Source organism: Pseudorasbora parva, chromosome 12 (assembly GCF_024679245.1).
Source record: "Pseudorasbora parva isolate DD20220531a chromosome 12, ASM2467924v1, whole genome shotgun sequence".
NCBI classification, from domain to species: domain Eukaryota; kingdom Metazoa; phylum Chordata; class Actinopteri; order Cypriniformes; family Gobionidae; genus Pseudorasbora; species Pseudorasbora parva.
In genome coordinates this window covers 13,591,295-13,615,900 of record NC_090183.1, presented here as the reverse complement: position 1 = coordinate 13,615,900, position 24,606 = coordinate 13,591,295, and the positions used below count along the sequence as shown (strand labels likewise).

The following is a 24,606-nucleotide window of genomic DNA, read 5'->3' as shown; positions in this document are numbered from 1 at the left end:
ATAATGGAACAAAAATGGTAACACTTCAGCACAATATCCTCATTTTACCTCGCTCATTGCTTATTCACACCCACGAAGACTTTCTCGATATTATGGAGGAAGAGAGATTATTGACTGAGCTGAGAAGTTTTCAATTATTCATAACCGTGGGCTTTCAGCCTGTACTTCCTGTGGGCTAACCTCAAGCCAGGTTGCCATAGCGACGGGATGCATCCCTGAGGTAGCCCTGAGTTATGGCAGGAGTGAATTAATTGTGCTACTCCTGTAACTTTGAGTTACACCGGCTCTGTTCATCCTCGCTATGCGCTTTAATCTCATCCTCCCTCGCTTCACCCTCCTCCTCCCCAACCCCACCCCCTGTTTTTCCTGTGTGTTCCTCCCAGTACTTTGCAGATGATTTCCTCTGAATAGAGTACTCCCTCTGTCTTTCCCAGGGCTCTCTGTGCACGTATCTGAGCGGGCGGACTGTGGACTGGCTGAGCTGCTGTCGTTTGGCTTTGTCCGTCACCAGAGGGTTGGCGTACCTGCATACAGAAATACAGAAAGGGGGTGAGACAGAATAACATGAAATCCACCAAACATGAAAATTATGTCACCATTTACTCATTCTCGGCCAGTTTTCATAAGGATGTTTGGGATCAGCAAGGGCACATTACATTTATCAAAAGGGACAGTTTTAATATTTCTGTTTCAATTAAAGGCTGTCCATTTGATCCTTCTATTCATAAAAAAATCCTGAAAAAAATCATCATGGTTTCCACAAAAATATTAAGCAGCTTTTTGTCCAACATTGACAAAAACAATGTTTCTTGAGCACCAAATCATCATATTAGAATGATTTCTGAAGGATCATGTGACACTGAAGACTGGAGTAATAATGCTGAAAATTCAGCTTTGGCATCATGAATAAATTACATTTTAAAATATATTTGTCAGTTGAAGAAGGCATACAGCTCAGACATTTGCACCGTTTTCGAGTGCAGACTTTTTTGCAGTTTTTAACTGTTGATATATAGGCCTTAGCACCTGATTAACTGGGAGAGCATGTGTACTGTCTCTAAAATATATTAAAATAGACAACAGTTATTTTAAATTGTAATCATATGTCACAATGCTGCAATTTTACCGTCTGGGTAAGCATAAGAGACCTCTTTCAAAAACAAAAAACTGGCCCTAGAGTTTTGAACAGAAGTGTTTGTGAAAGGGAACTCAGGCTGTCAACATGGTAAAAGGGTATTAGCTACTTAAAATACGCTTTTGATTTTAATTTTGAGTGTTAAATGCTCCCCAGAGTCACAGTATGGATATGATAGTGGGCGTGTGCACTTTATTTATAGACTCAGTCTGAGAAAGCAGGAAGGCAAGGATGGGGCGTAATTCTCAAAGCTTTTTTTAGATTTCTTTGTCTTTGTTTCAGTATGAAAGGCTCTAAAAGTGTTCAGATTTTATTGAGTGTCAGAAAACACGGCATGTTAATGAAAGGCAAAGAGTGCGACAGAAAGAGAGACTAAAGAAAGAGATGCTAGGTCTTCATCATCATCTTCATCCCAGTCATCCTAATATATACTGACACATCCTTTTCAACTCTCAAAAACGGCCCACCCTTCCTCATACAAATGCACATTCTTTTGTCCTTTCATATACAGCATCATTAAAAGTGTTATTACATAACAGAGTGGCTCGGCTCTAAAATCTGTCTGGATGGGCCATGGTCAAACCGATAAGTGTGTACACCACTATTCATTTCACACAATAGTGACCACTACCAATGATGGTGTAAAGGTCAATGAGCTATATTACTTGGGAGACAAATTGATTTAAATATATTTACAAATAGAATGATAAAATAAATAAAAATATATAATACAAAAAAAAATGTAAATATTTATTTCAGTATCTTTTATCATATTGCTTTTATAAAAGAGAGGAAACGGACATAAGCCACTGGAGGCTGTGCGTTACATTAAGGCGTTTTAAGCTAAACTAGACATCTTACAGTAGTAAAATTCCTGTTATTTTTGGAGACACAAGTGGGTTCTAGTGCTCTCTAGTGGCAATTTTCTAGTGGTGATTCACTCTCATGCAATTTTCTCTCCTCTCTCTCTCTCATCCCACTCCATCCCCTTCAATCACTTCCCCTTCCTCTCTTCTTCCTATTGTTAGACTTGTATAAACCGGCCGTGTCCCACCGGGATCTGAACAGTAGGAATGTACTAGTGAAGACAGATGGCTCATGTGTGATCAGCGATTTTGGACTTTCCATGGTTCTGACGGGAAAGAGGCCGTCCGGGCACGGAGAAGAGGACAACAGTGCCATCAGTGAGGTTAGCAAACAGCAATTCAGACTAGTCTAGTCTAATCCAACCCAGCATAGTCAGTGATTTGGACAATAATACCTTAGACTAATCATGTGTTATACCTCTTTTTCACTGAATAGGTGGGTACAGTGCGGTACATGGCACCAGAAGTGCTAGAGGGGGCAGTGAATCTGAGAGATTGTGAGTCGGCACTGAAACAAGTGGATGTTTATACGCTGGGTCTACTTTACTGGGAGACCTTTATGCGTTGTGCTGACCTTTTCCCAGGTAACACTTACATGTCCACGTGTGCAGATCTCTCCATATTACAGCTGCTGTTTGTTCTCAATGAAACTCTTTTCTCCGACCAGGTGAGGCAGTGCCAGCATTTCAGATGGCTTTTCAGGCAGAGGTGGGCAATCACCCTACCATAGAGGACATGCAGGCACTTGTGTCGAGAGAAAAAGAAAGACCCAAATTCCCAGAGGCCTGGAAAGAGAATAGCCTGGTGAGAAATGAGAATGAAGACTCACATGCAGCTTATTAAATCTCAGCAGACTAAAATAGTTTTATTGGTGCTTATGTCAGTGTGTGTGTTTATGTGCAGACGGTGCACTCTCTGAAAGAGACAATGGAAGACTGCTGGGATCAGGATGCTGAAGCTCGACTGACAGCTCAGTGTGCAGAGGAGAGACTCACTGAACTTCTCCTTATCTGGGATCGAGAAAAATCAGTCAGTCCTCCTCTCAACCCCAGCACTGCACTGTATAACCACAGGTAATCAATAACCGATGATTATAGTAAAACCACAGGTAATGATGAATACCCTGTAATCTCTGTCACTCACTGTACAACTGCAGGTTATCAAAAAACAGTTATCACTGACCAGTCACTGTACAACCACAGTTAATCAATAACCACTCATGGTAGAACCACATGTAATTAATCAGTCCCTCCAGTTTTTCGCGATTCCGCGATCGCTGAATACAATGCAAAATCAGAAAAATGTCGTATTTTTTTTGAGATCCTGCATAATTTGACATTTCACCGCAAAATAATTTAAAAAAATTATTTTCAATAACAAAAAATAAAAATAAATATCTAACTGAACTATCTCTAATTTATTTAAAGCTTTAATACATTGTTTTCATGAGGATTACAGATGTTGGGGTGCTTGCACAGTGTCTTTGTAAAAACGAAAGTAAATCTTTCTCGTCTGCCATCTCGTCTCGCATAGGCCTTTCCCACCCTAAGCGATCATGTTATTAAAGCTAATAGTAGGCTACACCACTGGACTAGCCTTTTTGTGTAAGATACCAAAATAAACGATTTGTTTATTTTGTTTGTTCTATTGTTGTGTATGACTATTGTGCATCTAACATAATACATAATATGGTAAATGTGGTATCTTAATTATTTTAAAAAAACATCGCAAAATTTTTCGCACATTTCTGAAAATTACCTCCACAAAATCAGTCATATTGATTGCAAAAATCACAAAAAAATATTGTGAAATCCCAGAGGGACTGATTAATAACCAATAATCACTGTACAACCACAGGTAAACAATAACCAACTATTACTGTATAACCACAGGTAATCAATAAACAATAATTGGTGTACAGCCACAGGTAATCAATAACCAATCATGGTAGAACCACATGTAATTAATAACCAATAATCACTGTACAACCACAGGTAAACAACAACCAACTATCACTGTATAACCACAGGTAATCAATAAACAATAATTGGTGTACAGCCACAGGTAATCAATAACCAATCATCACTGACTACAAACTGTATAGCCTCAGGTAATCAATAACTAATAATCACTGACTACAAACTGTATAGCCTCAGGTAATCAATAACCAATAATCACTGACTACAAACTGTATAGCCTCAGGTAATCAATAACCAATAATGACTGCTAACTCACTATATAACCAGAAATAATCAGAACCCAATAAAGACTTACCACTCACTGTACAACTGCAGAAAATCAATGATCACTGATTGAACAACCTAATTATTGCACTGTACAACTAAAATAAATCAATAACCTATAATAATTGCATTACTAAAGAATCCAATGAGTAATAATTTCTTAATTTCTTAAAAGTTTAATTCAACTACAGGTCATTAATAATCAGTAATAATTAATCTAGTTATGTCTAACACTGCAAAACTCCAGTTAATCAATTCTGTAGAGCTCCAAATAAATAATAATCAATTAACACAAACTGTCACAAATTATGGCCATTTGTTATCATTTATGTGCATCTTTATCTCATGTGATTCAACCAACACAACTTAAATTTTCTAGGAATATCTCTACTGGAAGGCAGACACCTAAGGTGGGTTCTTTCCTTGAACACTCATCCACAAACACTGAAAACCATGAGGGTGCTGATAAGCCCCTCCACAATGACACCTCAGTGGACCCACCATCCGTGGGAGGGTCTAACCCTGTAGAGAAGAACAGAAACTGCATCAACTATGAGTGGCAGCAGGCCCAATCACGGCAGTCTGGCACAGAAAGCTCCTCCCCCACTCCTGTCTCAGAGTCCTGCAATGCCATTAAGCCTCCACCAGTGGGCAACAGTGGCCCCCTCTGTGCTCAGTTGACCCGGGAAGACCTGGAGACACTAAAACTGGATCCAAGTGAAGTCCTAAGAAACTTGAGGGAGAGCTCAGATGAGAGTCTAATGGAACATTCACAGAAACAGTTCTGCTCTCCGGAAAAAACAACCTCGCATGGCCCTTTCTACCACCTCATTGCATCTGAGGTTTCAGGGTCACAGGGTTCCAGTCGGGCTGCTGACACCGCTATTACCATCTTACCTAAGCAGCAGAATGTCCCTAAGAGACCGAGTAGCCTAAGTCTCCATGCCAAGCCTTCTGGGAAAACACCCACCTCGTCATCATCATCACTACGGATGAAGTTTGGAAAACTCGGAAAGTCGAATCTGAAAAAAGTTGAGATGGGTGTGGCTAAAGCCAGTGTGGTGAGCACAGCACACGAAGCCAGGCCAATTACCATTGCTAACAATGATGCTGTGGCAGTAGTGAATAAATATGCGACCGGAGCAGCACCTGAGCCAGCAGGAAGCCCAGTCAACGTCGCCGATGTCCGTTGGAAGGGCGCCATAAGTTCAGAGGACTTGACCTTCGGCCTCTTGAACACTAGCCCTGATGAGCAGGAGCCTCTTCTGAGAAGAGATGCACAGCCTGACAATGCAAACAACAATAACAGCAATAATAACAATGGCGAAGGAGAGGGTGATGGAGAAACTGAGAATGGAGGAGAAGGAGGAGAGAACAGTGAGAGTGGCGGTCCAACAGGGGATGCTCCATTGTCTTCTACCGTGGAGCCTGTTGCTCTGCCTGGCCCTTGTCCTGCCCCAGCCATGGTTCCTCCGCAGGCACAAACACAAGCTCAGACACACGGAGAGGCCCTGCTCAGACAGAACCGTGTGCGCAGACCTGAGAGACCCAACTCACTGGATCTTTCCATCACCACACTGCCATTACTAGGTGAGTATTAGTGCTCAGCTACTCAGCAACTTTTAATGAAATTTTCCCTTTTGATTTTTGCAGTATCTAGTTTCGTAGTATCTAGTTTTGAGTTTTTTCAAGGGGTATGTGGGTTCAAAATGTGATCAAATATACATTCAGACTTGATGTTGATGATTTAAATCCATTTGTCACTGTATATAAGACAATGTATATGTCAATGTATATAAGAGTACGTGCAATACAGAATCCATGAGAGACTGACACAGAGTATATGCAATACAGAATGGGTGAAGCTTGACATCCAGCTGCCCCTCTCTGGACGTAATGGATGGAGCTCAAAGGTCCAGCCACACCCTAACCGATCCCTAAACCTAAATTTAGGTGAAGCTCTCTACCCATTTGGTCCACAGAGGTGGAGCTGGACAAGTCAAGCTCCATCAGTTACGTCCAGAGAGGGGGAGCAAGACATCATTTGGCTCTGCATTGAGCATCTCAGTGGAGTTGTGGAATAGTGGCATTTGTAAATACTCTTAAATTTCATAAACAAGAAATGCATATATTTGGGCCTGTAAGACACCACTTGGTCCTGTGATCATTTCGGCAAAGTCTTCCAAACCTTTCTTTTTTCCTTTAGAGAGCTCTCACCAAATCTGTCAAGGGTCCTGTAACAGTGCACAAACTAAAATACATGAAAATTACAATAATTTAATAATTGCGAATCACTATTTGTTAATGTAGGGCCCATAACCAATATTTAGAAATGGCCAAGTTGACCCCCCGCAATATTGGAAATTCTGCTGTGCTGCACTTCATTATGCAGCACTCTGTATGTTAGGATGACAAAAAGGTTTAAAGGAGTAATAGATTGAGAAATCAACTTTCCCTTGAGCTTTTGATATATCATGGTAATATAAGAATATCCTGTAAGTTTCAGAGCTGAATACTTAATTTTTAGTCAAAGAAAATCTTTTATAGACACCAGGCCCAGAAAACGTCTCGGGTTACTATTGTAACCCTTGTTCCCTGAGAGGGAACGAGACACTGCGTCGTCGAGTGACGACACTCTGGGAACGCCCCCAGCGTGACGGCTCTGAAGTATGAATGAAATCAGCCACCAATCCGATTGGTGCAACGTCGTGACGTAACCGGCGACGGCGTACACGGAAGCTATAAGAAGGCGCCGCCCCAAACAACAGACAGCCTTTGCGATGAAGCGAGCGCTCTACGTGTAGGTGTGGCGACGAGACGCAGTGTCTCGTTCCCTCTCAGGGAACAAGGGTTACAATAGTAACCCGAGACGTTCCCTATATCGAGGGAACTCAACACTGCGTCGTCGAGTGACGACACTCTGGGAACGTCAATACCCACTATGCCACACCGAGACACGCCCATCCTGGTGTGAAGCTGGAGCCCAGGCACACTCAGGACGCAAGCACTCTAGCACCCGGCGTAGCCGGGAGGTCCAGCTTATAAAATCTTATAAAGGTGTGTGGATTAGCCCAACCCGCCGCCTCACATATCTCAATAAGTGAGGCTCCCGAAAGGAGGGCCACCGAGGAGGCCAAGCCCCTCGTAGAGTGAGCCCTCACGGCCATGGGTGAAGGCATATTGCGCACCCGATAAGCCGTGGCTATCGCCTGCACGATCCAGTTACTAATAGTCTGTCTCGCCGCAGGCAACCCTTTCTTAGGGGGGCCAAAGCACACCAGAAGCTGGTCCGATTTCCTCCATTGAGCCGACCTGTCTAGATAGATCCTCAATGCCCTAACCGGGCAGAGCAGGTGCAGCCTAGCTTCCTCTGCCGTCGCGTGAGGCGGAGGATGAAAAGCCTGAAGAAATACTGACCCCATCCCTGAAGATGGGACCTTGGGCACGTAACCCGGTCTGGGATGCAAGATAGCTTTCACCCCGCCCGGGGCAAACTCCAAGCAAGTAGGCGTGACCGCCAATGCCTGGAGGTCCCCCACTCTCCTCAGAGAAGTGATGGCGAGGAGAAATGCTACCTTCAGGGTCAGATTTCTCGCCTCAGCCGACTCCAACGGTTCGAAGGGGGCCTCAGCCAACCCTTCCAGAACCACTGCCAGGTCCCAAGCCGGGACTCTGGGATGAGCCGCAGGCCTCAATCTCCTAGCCCCACGGAGAAAACGCACAACCAAGTGGTGTCTACCCAAAGGGCCCCCTTCCAAAGGCGAGTGGAAAGCCCCTATGGCTGCCACATACACCTTCAGAGTGGATGGGGTCAAACCAGCGGAGAAACGGTCTTGGAGGAACTCCAGTACTGAAGTGACTGCGCAGTCAACTGGGTCCACCCCCCTTTCTCTACACCAGCTAGTGAAGACATTCCACTTTAGGCTATACAGTTTCCTCGTAGAGGGAGCCCTAGAGCTGAGAATGGTCTCAACGACCTCTTGTGGCAGACCCTCCTCTAGGTACTGTGCCCCCTCAGAGGCCAGACCCAGAGGTTCCACAACTCTGGCCTGGGGTGGAAAATCACACCCCCTGCCTGAGACAGCAAGTCCCTCCTCAGAGGGACCTGCCACGGGGTTCCGTCTAGAAGTGCCACAATGTCGGAGAACCAAGCTCGGGACGGCCACCGGGGTGCCACTAATAGGAGGCTGACGCCCTCCCGGCGGACTCGCTCTAGAACTCCCGGGAGCAGAACGATCGGGGGAAATGCGTACAGACGCTGCCTCGGCCACGTCTGTGTCATGGCATCCAGCCCCAACGGGGCCGGAGGCCTGAGGCTGAACCACAGTGGGCAGTGGGTCGTTTCTACGGAAGCAAACAGATCCACTTCCACTGGGCCGAACCTCTTGCACATGGCCTCCACCACCTCTGGGTGGAGCCGCCACTCCCCGGGCCTCAGCCCCTGCCTCGACAGGACATCTGCTCCCTGGTTCTGGTCCCCTGGGACATACATCGCTCTGAGAGACGACAGTTTCCCCTGGGACCACAGGAGGATCTGAAGCGCCAACCTGCATAGTGGGCGTGACCTCAGACCCCCCTGGTGATTGAGATACGATACCACCGACGTATTGTCGGATCGTATCAGGACATGGTGGCCGTGAAGGTCTGGGAGAAAGCTCCTCAAAGCTTTGTAAACCGCCAACATTTCCAAGCAATTTATGTGCCAGGAGGAATGTTGGGGTCCCCATGAACCCCTCATGAACCGGCCTTCCATGACCGCGCCCCAGCCCGTGAGGGAGGCGTCTGTTGAAAGGATCTTCCTGCAACATAACGCTCCTAACACAGGCCCTTGGGACAGGAACCTCGGATCCTTCCATATAACGAGGGAACGAAGGCATCTGCGCGTTACCCTGATCATACGGAAAGGTTTTCCCCTCGAGGAAAACCCCTTGGTTCCTAGCCACCACTGGAGGGGCCTCATGTATAGCAGACCCAACGGAATTACGTTGGATGCTGCTGCCATGAGTCCCAGCAGTCTCTGAAACTGCTTCACAGTGCGGCTGTGGCCTAGCTTCACCCCTGAGACCTCCGCCAGTATAGAACCCACCCGTGCGGGAGACATGCTCGCCCGCATCGAGGTTGAGTCCCATACCACCCCGAGGAACGTGGTCCTCTGGGCGGGTATCAACACGCTCTTGGCCGTGTTCAGTCTCAGCCCCAAGCACCTGAGATGGGCTAAAACGACATCTCGATGCCGAATCGCCATCTCGCGCGACTTTGCCATAATGAGCCAGTCGTCGATGTAATTCAGCACACGGATGCCCTGCAGCCTCATAGGGGCCAGAGCTGCATCCATGCACTTCGTGAAGGTGCGAGGGGAAAGAGCTAGACCGAAAGGAAGCACCCGATATTGGTACGCTTCGCCCCCGAAAGCGAACCTCAGGAACTTCCTGTGGGCAGGAAGGATGGAGACATGAAAATATGCGTCCTTTAGATCTATCGTGACGAACCAGTCCTCGAACTGGATCAGATTCACGATCATTTGAATTGTGAGCATCTTGAACCTGAATCTCCTCAGAGACCGATTCAAGTACCTCAGATCTAATATTGGACGTAAGCCTCCACCCTTTTTGGGAACAATGAAATAACGGCTGTAAAAGCCCGACTCCCTGTCTGGCGGAGGGATTTTCTCTATCGCCCCCTTGACCAGCAGAGACTGCACTTCTTGTTCCATAACCTGCCTCTGGGCCGGGGGGACCACAGTCCAGACCACCCCGCTGAACTTCGGTGGTGGAACTCTGAACTGCAATCTGTACCCCCTTCCCACTGTACTCAGGACCCAAGCAGAAATATTCGGGAGGCACATCCATGCGCCGATATATTCTACTAGGGGAACCAGCCTCTCGAGGCTGGTCTCTGGTACCCACCGAACCCCCTGCCCGACCCCCTGAAGCGGCCACCCGGCAGAGCTTAGTCGGGGAGGATTTTCGGTGTGCGCACGCATTCGCTGCCCCGCCGCAGGTCGATTTCGAGGCGGCTGGGACGGCGCACGTACGCGGGAAACCGATGAGGCCCGAAGCGTTGTTAACGGCGGGAACACAACATCGATTTCCCCAGAGCTGCGGGCTCGGAACGACCTCGGTCGTCCGCCCCCGGGAGGGCCAGCTCTGAGCGATCCTGCCGCAGCTAGGACCGCTTGCCAGAAGCCTTCTTCGCCTGAAGGACTTCCCTCAAGTCGCCCTTCGGCTTAGAAGACTTCTGGCGAGAACGTCGCCTCCTTTGCCAGGCTCCCTCGGGAGGGGCGCGGGAAGCGACGCTCTCCTTTTGCGCCTGTCTGTGGGCGCTGGTGGAGGGCCGGGACTGGCCACCAGAGACCTCCCTGCTGGCTACAGGAGGCCCCTGGCGGCGAGGGAGATACTGCCGGAAAGCCGCCGACTGTTTCCTCACCTCCTGGAATCTCTCGACAACGCTATTGACTGCGTCGCCGAAGAGACCCACAGGAGCTATCGGGGAATCCAGAAGGAAGGATTTCTCCTTCTCCTTCATCCCCGACAGGTTTAACCACAGGTGCCTCTCCACGCACACCATGCCAGCCATAGAGCGGCCGATAGCACGGGCCGTCTCTTTGGTGACGCGGAGAGACAAGTCGGTAGCTTTCCGCAGCTCTGTAATATCGTCCGGAGACGGACCCTCTCCCTCATCTAGCTCTTTGAGGAGCTCAGCTTGGTATGCCTGCAGTACCGCCATGGTGTGCAGGCAACTACCAGCTCTACCGGCCGCTCGATATGCCCTGCCCACCAGGGACGACGTGTCCCTGCATGGCTTGGTGGGCAGGACAGGGGCTTTCAGGGACGCTGCTGCCTCGGGAGACAGATAGCTCGCTAACGCCTCCTCGACGCGAGGCAGCGTCCCATAACCAGCCTCAGCCGCGCCCACGACACACCCGAAGTCGAGAACTGGGGGTGTCGATAGGCGCGACGAGTATGGTTTTCCCCATGATTTGCACAACTCGTTATGCAAATCCGGGAAAAACGGCAAGCCCCTGCGTGGCGGCTGAGCACGCTTTTTGAAGAAGCGTCCATCCAACCTGCTCACAGGCTGGACTTCCACCTCTTCCTGTGGCCAGTCGATACTGAGTTTGGCCACAGCACGTGTCAGCACGTCCACCAGCTCTTCTTGAGCGGGAGAGTGAAGAGGTGAATTCACCTGCACTCCGCCCGCCTCCAGGCTGAACTGATCTGATCCCTCGGAATCAGACAGCATCAGCACTGGGTTATCAACCTCGTGGGAAGAAGCCGCAGCGCGGGCTTCCTCACGAGGCGGAAGAGCGTCTGAATCATCGGACGAGGATTGGGAAGATGCCTCAGCATGCCCGCCTCCCGTCGCGAGATCCAGTTGTGAGCCCCAGGATCTACGCCGCCGCGCTGCCTCAACAGACGCGGGACCAGACCCACGGGGCTCGCGAGCCTGACCGCCTTCGGTGAAGACGGCCAGCCGTGAGCGCAGCACCCGGAGCGGCAGCCTCTCACACTCGCTGCAGGCGGCACCCTCAAGCGCCGCCTGAGCGTGCTGCGCTCCGAGACACTGCACACACAGCTGGTGTGTGTCCGAGCCCGTGATAAAGCGCGGGCATGGATGAACACACCTTCTAAATTGCTCGCTTGCCATGCTTTCTCGAAAAAGGGACTGATATTCAGACAGACAACAGTAAATAGACAAACAATATTCACACAGAGCGCCTCGCTGAAGAGCAAAGACTGTCTGTTGTTTGGGGCGGCGCCTTCTTATAGCTTCCGTGTACGCCGTCGCCGGTTACGTCACGACGTTGCACCAATCGGATTGGTGGCTGATTTCATTCATACTTCAGAGCCGTCACGCTGGGGGCGTTCCCAGAGTGTCGTCACTCGACGACGCAGTGTTGAGTTCCCTCGATATAGGGAACGATCGTGTGTGTGCATCTTTACGTCATCGTGATGCGAAACTCCGCCTCTACAGAATAATAAGCACATCCAGAGCACGTCTAATTCAGTAGCCCCGCCCAACGACTCATGGAGATGTTTGGATTGCTCTAGCCAGCAGCAATAAACATGCCAAAGAAGATAGCAAGATATTGTACTATTCCTGGTTGTGGAAGGACACAGTCGCTGCATAAACTTCCTTTGGATCATAATATTAGGAATGTGTGATACTTCATTCATTTTTAATGAAGTTCCAGCTCACATGGGGAAGACGTACTGTGTTTGCTTCATATCACAGCAGAATCATTTGTAAACAAGTCTCAGGTTGATGCTGGATTTGCAGACATGTTTAGATAAAAACACAATGCTGTGACTTCTATATTGGATCTGACAGGAATGGTGCAACACACTTATGTGTGTAAAACGTCTTTTTTATATGTAATAGTAGTCCGGGGGCTATGTGTTTTCCAGACGGGCTACCAACATGTAAGCCCGTCGGCAGGGCAGTGAGTCTAAAATTCCTTTCTTGATCTGGGCGCGTGTGTGTGCGCGCGGTTCGCGCTTTTATCCACCAGCGGCGGGCAAAGTAATATTCCAATCAATCGCGGGTGGATGAAAAGTAAATCATTGTGTTTGTTTGATAAAGACATTTACGAGCCCTGTGATCACAACTGCCAAGAATCATACCGATTGCTGCATTCAAAACAATCCCTCCCTCATGTGAACTCAACTGACAGCGGTGCTTAAGCTCATTAAATATTTTTTGATCGTAAAAACCAAACGAACGTCATTAGTTGACCTCAGACAAGTATAAAAAATGTAAAAAGCCAGTTCATGACACCTTTAAAAGTTTTTTTAAACATTTAAAAGTTTTTTAAACATCTGCCTCAGCGGTCTAACAGTGCTCATCATTTTCAAAATGTTTGAGATGGCCAATCAAATTAAAGTAGGCGGAGTTTATGTTCTCCGTTTTCACACCGACAAGCGCGTCAATCTATCGCTTAATGCCGTTGCAGAGACTCCATTCTTTCCGGTGAAATCACAAAAACAAAATGCACACACACGTGTCCCTGCTCTTAATATACAATCATTGAACATCTTTGTTCAATGATCAAAAAAATATATATGAGGGCTCTTTCGAACCCAGAACCCGTTTACAAAAATTCTATCACCAGACTACTATGGAATTTAAATGTTAACAGTGGATCTATGTCTTTATTCACTAACGTTAAGAATCTTGGGACTTACAGTATATTTGATCCAAATTAATGCAAATATTATTTGCAAATATTCCCAAAATTAGTATTTTCTACCTAGAATTAGACCTAGAATTTCATTCACTCTTCTGTTTCTTTAAAATAAATTTCATAAAAATAAAATAAAAATCCCCCAATGTTCAAGACAAGACATATTTATATTTATTGTTTATTTATGTGGGGTTGATCAACTTTCGGTTATTTTCATGAAAACGCTTGAATCCGACTATTTTCTTGATCTGATTAAAAAATACCTTGTACATATGCACAGTGGCATTTACATTTTACATTTACATTTAATCATTTAGCAGACGCTTTTATCCAAAGCGACTTACAGAAAAGGGGAGAGTAATAGAAGCAACGAAACAGACAAGGCCAACAACCTGTAAGAGCTGTAAGAAATCAGTGGCGTGATGTGTATGTTTACATACATTTTACCTATAACAAATGTCCGTATTCTTTGTTCACTAGCCAAAGTGAATGAATTGCTGTTACTATTTAAAATTACAACTGACCCCTAAACAATGTTGTAATTTCTTGGTTCGCCCACAAGGAGGCAAGTCTGCCGGCGACATGACAGAGGGATCAGGAGATAAAATCAAGAAGCGAGTGAAGACGCCTTACGCGCTGAAGAAGTGGCGTCCTGCCAGCTGGGTTATCACCACGGATACACTGGATGCTGAAGTCAACAACAACAAATGTCATGGAGGGCCCGGGCAGAATCAGGCTGGTACCAGCCGACCTAAATCAGCCTCGGCTGTGTATTTAGGTAGCCGAGGAGGATCTCGCTTCTCAGATCCCAATGACTGTGACTTTTGAACTCTGACCTCACTTCGATCTTGAAAAACAGACTAAAATCATATAAACATTTAACTCTACAACTCTGAAAAGTCTGTGGAGACAGATGTGGACTGGACCATATACATGTCTTAAATGTAACCCCAAATGTAAGCACAGTAAGAGTCTTAGTGGCTTTACATTGAAAAGAGCTATGCAGCCATCTTTTAGTTTAATGTTTGTATGTTTTTGGGTTAAGTCACTTTTTAGTTGCACTTTTTTGCTAGAAGTTATCAACCATAATTATTTTGACCATTCAAAATAGTTCCAAATATTAAATCAGTGTAAATGTGTACTTAATCAGCACACGCCCAAGGTCATGGAAAACCTGGAAATATCAGGGAATTCTAAAATTATGAATACTACACCTGGAGAAAAAAAAGGAAACAAATTTTTATAGTCCATATTATTATGCTCATCTCTCTCTTTATGAGTGTATCCTCTATAAAACTATTACAAATATAAAAAGAGTGATAAAAAATGAATTAGTCTGTGGGAACCCTGTTATAAGATTATAGGGCTACTTGTTAACATTCATTTTAAGCATTTTGTATAAAAGGTGACAAAGCTTTCATTTTTGCTCATGCAGACCTGAAAAATATGTTTACACTCTCTAATACTTTCCCATGCGCGGTTCCCTGCAGCTTTGAGATTTATGAGACAATATTACAGATGTTCCCAGGTGACTGTGGTCGTGGCATCTGATACTTGTAAGCGCTGTTGTGCGTGCAAAACCTATTCCATTTCCATTCTGAAGTCAACACACTATAAAAAAGCAATTCAACAGATTTCACTGTGGTGGCACTATGTATCTATCAGCATCAAACACTCAAGACTGCAACAAGACAATGTTTAGAAACGGTGTGACTGAACAGAGACCATTGCGACATCTGATATGAACAGCCTCAGGCATCACACCTCTCGCTTTCTGGATATGCTTTACAGAGACGAAAGACAAAGCTGCACTTGGTCTGGTAAACTGACTGTTCTGGATCCTGTTAAAATGTCTAATGATGCTTTGGACCTACTTGTCATTTACTTATTTTTCTATGTGAGTGTGCATGAGTGCACAAGATCAGTTCTCTGGGTGTTTGTTCCTGTGTCTTTGTGTCTCGTCTCTAATCGTGTGAAAGGTTTTTGTGTTGCATGTTTGTATATTCTTGTGGGGGTGTGCATCTTCGTACGCACTTACCTGTTCTAGTCACTTGATAAACAAGGAGACAAGTTCTTTTTTTTTTTCAAAGCACAGCACACAAGAGCAGCATTTTACGCTATGCACAAAGACATGAAGCAAGCAGCTCTGGTCTGAAATCAAACATCCTTGTGTTACCAAAACGCTCTGGCATGTCAGTGATAATTGATTGGACGCTGTCATTATAATCGTATAAACAGAGTCCCATATTATCCTCACCTTAACTGACTTGCATGTCTTAAATGCATCTTAAAGAGCACAAGATACTTTCAGCTGCGACCCTGGTGTGTTTATGCACATGTGCATGTATGCGTGGATGAGTGTTTGTATGATGATGTTATTCTCCTTTTAATACAATCGTTGTAATCGTAGTGTCGTGATCAATCATTTTATTACCCCTTGCTGAAACATTTTGAAAATTGTGATTTGTATAAGAAGTGCAGACTGTAAAAGTGTATTGTTATCTGCAGATTTAAATTAAATTATGCTTTGCATTTGCATAGTCTCAGTTTATTTACAGTGTCATGAAAATGCATGATGTAACTGTAATCATCATCATAAATCCATCCAATTTGGAATTGCAATAGGAGAGTATCACCACTAGTCGACGCACTAAATCATGTTTTTCTAACCTTGACCCCTAAGAAATGATATATTTGTATTAAAGCATGTATTGTTTTGTTACCGTCACACACTGAAGTAAAATATTAATTGAAATATAAACTATTATAGGGATTCATATTTACAATGCTTAGTGCACCTTTTAGGAATAAAGGTATTCCTAAATGTCTGATGCTTTATATTTCAATAAAATTATTACTTCCCTTATGGACACTTCGTTACTATAATGACTGTACAATTAAGACTAGCATGTTCGGCTTTGATAATGTTTTATATATATATATATATATATATATATATATATATATATATATATATATATATATATATATATATATATATATATATATATATATAAAACAGTCTATAAATAATAAAAATTTGATGTACTATAGGCTATAAAACTAAAAGAAAAAAAACTTAATATTTTATTCCACATGCGTCCATTAAAACGTGTTGCCCAATACCCCGTATTTTTCCCTGTTGTTGTTCTGCTGTTTAACAAAACTTGAGCCCATTCCGTGATGTTATGAATGGCGTAATCCATTTTTATAGCATTTCAATCGAATAAATAAGCAAGTACATCAGTTCAACATTACATGTGCTGTTAAATTGGAAGCAATTTACCTCCTTGGCTCTAGTTTCTGCTGAGGAGAGGCGTTGCTGCACGCGCGGGAGTTTCATCACGCACTGACACGCACGGGCGGTGAGAAACTGGCACGAAGCGACGCGGGACCCCGGGGAACCGTTGCTCACTAAGTTTAACAGCGCAACGGGTACGCGCTATACCTCTCACCGACGCTGCGAAAACGAACACAGAATTATGGAGTTTGGAAAAGGATGTTTACTGTAAGGACTGGGAATGCCTCGCTGCATCTTCTTTTGAAGGACAAGTCTCAAGCGAGGACTTCCTCGCAGGACTGCGATATTTTTTGTCTATAGACATGTATTCATAGACTTTATCTTTCAAATACACGCAAGGTGCGATGGCCTCGTCGGCTCAGCCCGAGACACGAAAGTTCACGCGCGGTCTGAGTAAGCCCGGTACCGCCGCTGAGTTACGGCAGAGCGTCTCCGAGGTGGTGCGCACTTCTGTACTGGTGGTGAGTACCTATGTGCATCCTTAAAGTTTGCGTTTGATCCAAGTCCCACTTTTACGGTCTTAGTGCCTTTCTTTTTAAGCCTCTGTAATTTATTCACATAATGACCTAAATATGAAAAAGGATAGCTATTAACACGCAAAGTTGGGCGTTATAGCCTAACCAAAAAGGTAAAAACAGGTCATCAGATAAGTGGCAATGCATATAAAATAGCTCAAAAGAGTTTTACAGCGCATTATGGGCAAACTTAGATTGGGTACCTGCCACCTGTCATGTCTCCATCATTGCTGCCTCGTCTTTTTCAGCCATACCTGTTTGAAATTATTAGTTTTACACCAGTGTCTTGTCACTTAATTGTAATTGTATTGAACTTGGGAAAAATGAATCTTCTGGAAGCGTTCAGCTGACCCCTTCTGAAGTGATTGTAGCTTAACCTTTGAAATATCGCCGGCATTACTTCAGCTTTCAGAACAGAAGGAGACAGGAGCAGCCAACTGTCATCTACATCTATTTTATCCATTAGCTTACCTGTTATGCAAAAAAGAAAAGTTACATCTGGAGTTAATAAACACAGCTAAGATCCTTAAGAGCTGTCTGATTCCTCCATAATTTAGATTGTGCCTGGAACACTTGAATACACATGAAAGTAGAGAACTGAAGTTAGTCTTTTGTACTAGGGACACCATTTAAAGAGCAAGGAATTTCATGCTCTTAAAGGAATAGTTCACCTAAAAATTCAGAAAATTGTTTAATCATTTGCTTATTCTCATATTGTTCCAAACTCATGTTTCTTTCTTCAATGAAGTATAAAAAGATAAGTTTAACAGAATGCTGGTTCCTTTTTTCCATACATTAAATAGTTGGATGGAAAAGCGTCAAAAATATAAATGTTCTACTGTGATAATAATAAGAAATGTTTCTTGGTCACCGAATCAGCATATTAGAATGATTTCTGGAGGATCATGTCACACTGAAAACTAGCGTAATGATGCAAAATATTTAGCTTTGCCATCGCAGGAATTAATACATTTTAAAAATACATTAGAAAACGACTCGGTTTACAACTGTAACCATGGTTCCCTGAGCAGGGATAGGAATGCCACTGTGTGATTGCATCTGAAGCACGTGCAATCACTAGGATTGCAATTCAAATACTTAAGGTCGGGAATTAAATACTTGTTGTAACATTTTAATTTCGATTCCTCTTATTGGTTCCTTTGTAAGTGGAAGAAGACCTGCATGCTGTTTTCTGTGCTGCACACACATCCAAAGTATGTGCACAGAAAAATAGTTTTTTTAATGTGATTTTAAACTATTCAAGCACAAGACGACTCGAATTCTGTTGTCTGTGCTGTGCCCACATCCAAAGCATGTGCACAGAAAGCCGCCTTTCATACTAAATAATGAGCAATACTAAGTCGCTCACAGGCATGCAGGAATTATGGCAAGACGATGCAGAGTCTCGTTCCCTACTCAGGGACCATGGTTCCAGTCATAACCAAAACATTCCCTTTTGAGGGAACTTCTGTGCTGCGTCCGAGAAGACGCTACAGAAATGTGAATACTCATTACGCCATAGATGTGTTTCATCCCTGACAGATTTAGCCACAGATATCTCTCCGTGGCCACCAAGGCTGCACAAGTCCTAGGCCTAATGCAGTTCTTCACTAATAGTCGGGCCGAACCTGCTCATCTTAAGCACTATTCGCACGGGATTAATATTATCTTATAGGGACCTCTGTGATTTAGAAATTACCCCCCCATATCTGAGTTTTGCGTGGCGCATTCGCACGGGTCGCATCAATATCGTTTTGATAATTTTAAAGTAATAAATAAACATAATTTTGTTCAGTTAGATAACAGACGCCATTAACTGAGCACAGTCCAGCGGCAGGTGTCAGATTTCATTTATCACGAGTGAGAAGCTGACACACGCCGGATGATTCAGTTTCAATGCTAAATGTAAAAGCGCCCATTTATGACAGCTTGTCATTGTACTGTTCTATTATGTTTTTCATTAAGAATAGTATTGATGTTAATATTAAACACACCATTCAATAAGTTTACTCAGAAGTCAGTTTTCTATATATACACATACATGGTACGGGGGCCCAGCAAGATGGTTTGTACCCAGGGCCCAAAATTTGGTGCTACGCCCCTGCGTGCCGCCCTTCAGATGTCAACTTGAGAGAGAGAATAGCAGAACAAGAACAGAATATAATGAGATTCATCGACCTGCCGGGCTTTGCGAGCCCTGGCCCATACATGTCTGAGTCCAGCGTGCTAAAGGTATGCTCTGTTACACGTACACATAAGCAAAGTTCAACCACTCATTCCTAATATTAGGATCAGAAGGAAGCTTATGCTGTGACTGCGTTCTTCCACAACCAGGAATAGCGCAATATCATAATCTTCCTCGGCATGAAATTGATGTTGATGTCGGTTGGCGAGGCTACTGTATTAGACGCGCTGTAGATTCTGTAGAGGCGGTGTTTCATCGCACACTGACGTCAGTATAAAGCACAGGACCGTTTGCTGAGCCTGGTGTCTATAAAAGCTTTTCTTTGACTAACAAGGAAGTTTTCAGCTCTGAAACCTGCAGAATATTCTTATATTACCATGACCTTTTATATATCAAAAGCACAAGGTTAAGTTGATTTCTCAATTCATCACCCCTTTAAGTTATTCACTAAAAATCTTTACGTATGATGGAATTCTTAAATCTCATTTGCTTTTGCATATATTCATATTTTAAAAAGCAGCAGCTTACTTTGTGGTCTGTTGTATGACTAATTTTCTGACAATAAACTATTGGTTTAAAATGATGCTGAATTATTTTAGTGGTTGATCTCGGCCTCTATGCACTTCCAACCACTCAAACGTTGTGTTATGCCCTAATTTATAAAAAATTGTGTTGATAATGCAAAGATTGCAGTCCCAAATATAAGAGTGAACAAGAAAGTTGCTGAGGCTGATTCTGTCTCCATTATGGCCATTAGCAGAGCATAAAACTCAACAGTTACACCAGAGGAACTCTTCCTTCATTTGGTGTACTCCAGTTCCAAAAGCTAAATGGAAAGCCACTGCATTAAAAGGCTGTTGTGTCCACTTCCGCTGTAAATAAATTCTCTGCATAGCCATTTCCTGCTACTGGAAGGCACAGTGGCAGTTCTCTAGGTTTGTGGGTCGACCCACAAGGTTTTGAATCAGACCAGGGTTTTTTTCTGTCCAGCTTGTGTTACCATGGTTATTCACGGTTCAAGGATTAGACTTTGGATTTGCCCTTTTGACATCAATTAAGTTTGGCTTTGTGACTTACTGCTGTACATTTTAATGACATCTTTGATTATCATCCATGTCGAAAGACTGAAAAAAACAGATGGTTTATAAACTGGATGACACACACACACACACACACACACACACACACACACACACACATACACACACACACACACACACACAAACACACACACACACACACATTTTCTCAGTTAAGTGTATTTGTAGTAATGCTGGTAAACAAGACTGCTGGGGTCCACTAATGGAACTTTGGGTCAATTGCTCCTATATTTGTTTTCACATTCTTCAGCTCTCAATCAAAAAAACATACTGGTATATTTTTTTTCTCTTATTCTCTTCCCAGTGTTTCTCCATAGCTATCAGGGAATGTTCTCAGAGCTTTAGCTTTAGCGTTTAATGCATCCTTGCTGAATAACAGTATTATTGCTTTAAAAAACCTCACTGATCCCAAACTTTTGAATGGCAGTGTAGTTTGGATTAATAATTTATTGTTATTTCTCAGGAAAAATTTGTTTAATAAAATTACTTAACTGCTTATTTGAAAATCGTTTATCCATAAATATGTTTTTCCTTTTATTTTATTGCTTATATGTCACTGACCCTCCTACAAACACATGCTCATACTACTAATTCATATTTAGATTAAATCATAGACTGATGAGTTCTCACAAGGTCTTGTATGTACTTACTTAAAAACAGGGTAATTTGCTTAAAAAAAGTGTTATGCTGGTTGAAAGTCTTTGCACATGGTCTAAATGTATTTATATTTATTTATTTGATCTGTGAAAGGCTTATGACCATAAAATGTTCATCCAAACATAGACCTTTTTTCCGTTCACACCATAACTACTGCCATTTGGAAGCGATGGAAACCCCTGTAAAATTATACTCAATATACTCAAATTTATGCATTTCAGTGGCAACACTATCAATGCCGAAATTAATCTGAAAGTTGTTTATGTTAATTTTTATTGTAATGTTATATTCTTTGAGACATGAGGTAGTTTAACACTAGCATGATGTTGTCCTACTGTCGTCATGATTTTAGTCAGAATATGAGTCTGACACTTCTCCATTGGGCTGTGATCGGGCGTGTTTCAACCGAAACCAGGAAAGAAAATGACTCTGCACTCAATTGGATAGACCTACAACCAACCAATCAGAGCAACGGAGTAAGGGATGCATGTTAAATCAGCACTAGGTAACTTTTGCCCTCGGGGTCCCCTACAGTTGGGAAAAAATATTGTCCTTTACTACTGTCCTAACTCTTTCATCTTACATCAGGGGATGTGCGCGTGCATTTGTTGACATGACAACAATGATAGCCCTAAACTAGTGATGAGCGGGTCATCTCATAACCCACGGACCCCGTATGTCTATTTAATGGTAGCGGGTGCGGGGTGGGTTGTAAAAATATATACAGTGGTGCGGGGCGGGCCAAATAATTTTATAAAAGACCCGTGGGGTTGGAAAAAAAGCCGACCCGCGCATCACTAAATGTTACCCCGAACACTGTTCACATGCAGTTGTTCTGCTTGTCGCATGTAAAATGTCTTCATCCCAGGTACAGCGACATGTTTCAGCATGTCATATGAATATAATTTTATGGGTTTTATTTTTTTCAAACGCCAAATGATCTCGATGTTCACGTTTACAAGTCAGCGTCATTAAAGTAGCGCAGTCTATTTATTGGTTACTGTTTTACAGAATCTATGATACTTCAATTCAATGTTTGAGTGATAGGTAATAACCATAGCAAGCATGACAGCCAAGTCAGCATCGGTCGGGCACGTCTCCTTCAGCTCACACCAACGAGCAAACGCTGGCCCAATGTTGATCCTCGTCCTGCCTTTAATCCGATCCCTTTTTCGTTTCCTCGTATTGCTTCCCTTCAACAAAACCTTCGCTTTCTTATTGTTCTGTGCTGCTTCGGACATGACTATAACATCTGGCAAACAAACGATAGTTGGGCTTGCAAGTCCAAATGTAAGGAAGTGGGGATGGGGGTGGAAGTGACTTATTTGAATTTTGTAGTTCTTTTGAATTTTGTAGTTCTTTTTGTTCTCAGGTTACTACCCGAAACCCAAAGTTTAAAAGTACGATTAAAAACGATACAGACCCCGTCAAGCTATGGCAGACGTGTCATTCAACCTATTGTAAGTCGACGTATCATCACAAGAGTCTTGAAAATATATTATGAAGGTTGAAAAGTTACCTAGTGCTGATTTAAGCGACACATAGTTGTCAACGGAACTCAACTGCACACACGCTGGAAGAAGTAGAAGAAGAAGATGAGTGTAAACGATGTTGTGAAAAGAATTTCAGTACTTAGCGACACGATCATAATTTTTGAGAGAAATAGTAAAAGTGAATGCATATACGAACAAGTTCGCCATTTAGGATTAGAACGAATTCAACCCAAGCGCTCTCTGGTGACATTGGTGATTGCGTAAAGCCCGCCCTGACAATTTGATTGGTCCAAACAGCCCTGGTTCGAGCATAATTGCTCCACAACGGTAGCCTAGAAATCTAGACGCACCCTAGCGGCAGCAAATTTAATTTGCCCGCAAGTGTCGTCTAGGAACTCTCGTCTGAGCTGTATACCTCAGAATCTGGATGGGCCAATCACATCGTGTATAGAGTCGGCGGGCAGGGGCCATAATGACAACGGCCGAGTTGCGTTTGCGTGCTTCTAGTAAACACAGAAACTGGCGAACGGCGGCGGACTTTCGAATCAGCTTTGACCGCGATCCTGGAAGACTTGGAGTTAAGCTTTTCTCTGAGAAAAGAACAAAGAACGGCACTGAAGGCATTCTTAAGAAGGGAAGATGTGTTCGGAGTTTAGCCGACCGGATACGGTGAATGTTTAATCTGTCAGCGAGCTCTGTTTCACCTTCGTTGCTCTGGTTGGTGTAGCGCTATCCTATCGCGTGCAGAGGGAGTTTGAAAGACAACCGTTTATCCCGCCCCTCGGATTGCGACCCTCTCTATGGTGAGTTTCCAGACCAAACATCTTGATGTGGGTCTGGCTTGTCAGGCTACCACGACGGATCAAGTCCGGACCGAATTTCCCGACCTCAAATGTTGTGGGTGGGGCTAAGTTCGGCTGGCACCTAGGCTAGTTTAACACCATCTCTCGGAACGCTTTTGTTTGCTCCCTGCTATAGGCGTTCATGTGTTTTAAAGGAGGTGTGGCTTTGGAGGCGCTCTGAAGTGGGATCTTATGCTTTCAAAGCTATCTCGCTATTGTTAGCCTCTCTAAAAATCGCCTACCTAACATTTAAACTGTATGTTGTAGAAAGCCTGACACTGATCACAGCATAATTTGTGTGACTGATCACTCCTTATTTTAAACTTGGTTGACGCTATGGCTGACGATAGATTATGTCTGATTGCTCCTGATTGTCCTTATGTTCAAACTAACACTGTGGCTATCGTGAGATCAGCTAATTGAGGATAGGCGGACAGGGGCATGAATGAGATTTATGATCAATATGAGTGTTACATTTCAATTAATGATCTATTTTACATCCTCCCCAACACACGCTTCAGTAAGCTAGTGCAGTTCATTCACAGTGGCAATCACACAGCTGTCTGTGTCTGTTTCGTTCATGTTTGTGCATGTGTGCATCTGGGTTCTGTAACACATATCAAAGGCCCTGCCCATGGTGTCTGTTACCCTCCCAGATGGACTGCTACTGGCCCTGTGTGTGGACACAGCAGACGTTAGATTGAACTCTCGTTATTACAGATCAAGTTACTATTGGTCTGAATAATCATAGGACATGGGGAGTAAATTGTAATGTAACTGTGACCAAAATCGCTGTATCATATTTTGTATTTTATTTAGAATCTTTACTGTGCTGTATTACAATGGTTTCTATAACGGTGTGTAAGGAGTTTGAAATTTCGTTCGCTTGACTCTAAATGTGTGTAAAATGTAGTTCACTGGCCTCATTAGTACATTGGAGACTGTGTGATTGCTGTGTGTGTAGGGAGCAGGTGAGGCCTGCTGCCTGGATATCCACTACCATTTATTATGGATGAGAGCAGCTTGGGTGTCTGTTCTATTTTTAAACGCTCTTTGTCCTATGGGCTTGTTAAAGGACACTGAGA

At 43.9% G+C, this 24,606-nt stretch overlaps 2 protein-coding genes across 4 annotated transcripts in view; both read left to right on the top strand.

Annotated features, from left to right (window-relative positions):
* The window catches only part of bmpr2a (bone morphogenetic protein receptor, type II a (serine/threonine kinase)), a 40,337-nt gene extending 24,373 nt beyond the window's left edge, over nt 1-15,964 (top strand). The window contains exons 7-13 of the mRNA XM_067459237.1: nt 435-549; nt 2,164-2,324; nt 2,438-2,585; nt 2,669-2,805; nt 2,905-3,074; nt 4,624-5,834; nt 13,991-15,964. Coding sequence (XP_067315338.1) covers nt 435-549; nt 2,164-2,324; nt 2,438-2,585; nt 2,669-2,805; nt 2,905-3,074; nt 4,624-5,834; nt 13,991-14,256 — 2,208 coding nt within the window. The 3' untranslated portion in view covers nt 14,257-15,964. The remainder of the gene's footprint in view (nt 1-434; nt 550-2,163; nt 2,325-2,437; nt 2,586-2,668; nt 2,806-2,904; nt 3,075-4,623; nt 5,835-13,990) is intronic.
* A 931-nt stretch (nt 15,965-16,895) lies between these two features.
* dock9b (dedicator of cytokinesis 9b) overlaps nt 16,896-24,606 on the top strand; it is a 114,052-nt gene continuing 106,341 nt past the window's right edge. For 2 of the 3 annotated variants that reach the window (XM_067459233.1, XM_067459229.1), the window contains exon 1: nt 16,897-17,190. In XM_067459233.1, coding sequence (XP_067315334.1) covers nt 17,074-17,190 — 117 coding nt within the window. In that variant the 5' untranslated portion in view covers nt 16,897-17,073. Of the gene's footprint in view, nt 17,191-24,606 lie in introns of all 3 variants that reach the window. The other variant, XM_067459235.1, reaches the window with a different exon arrangement.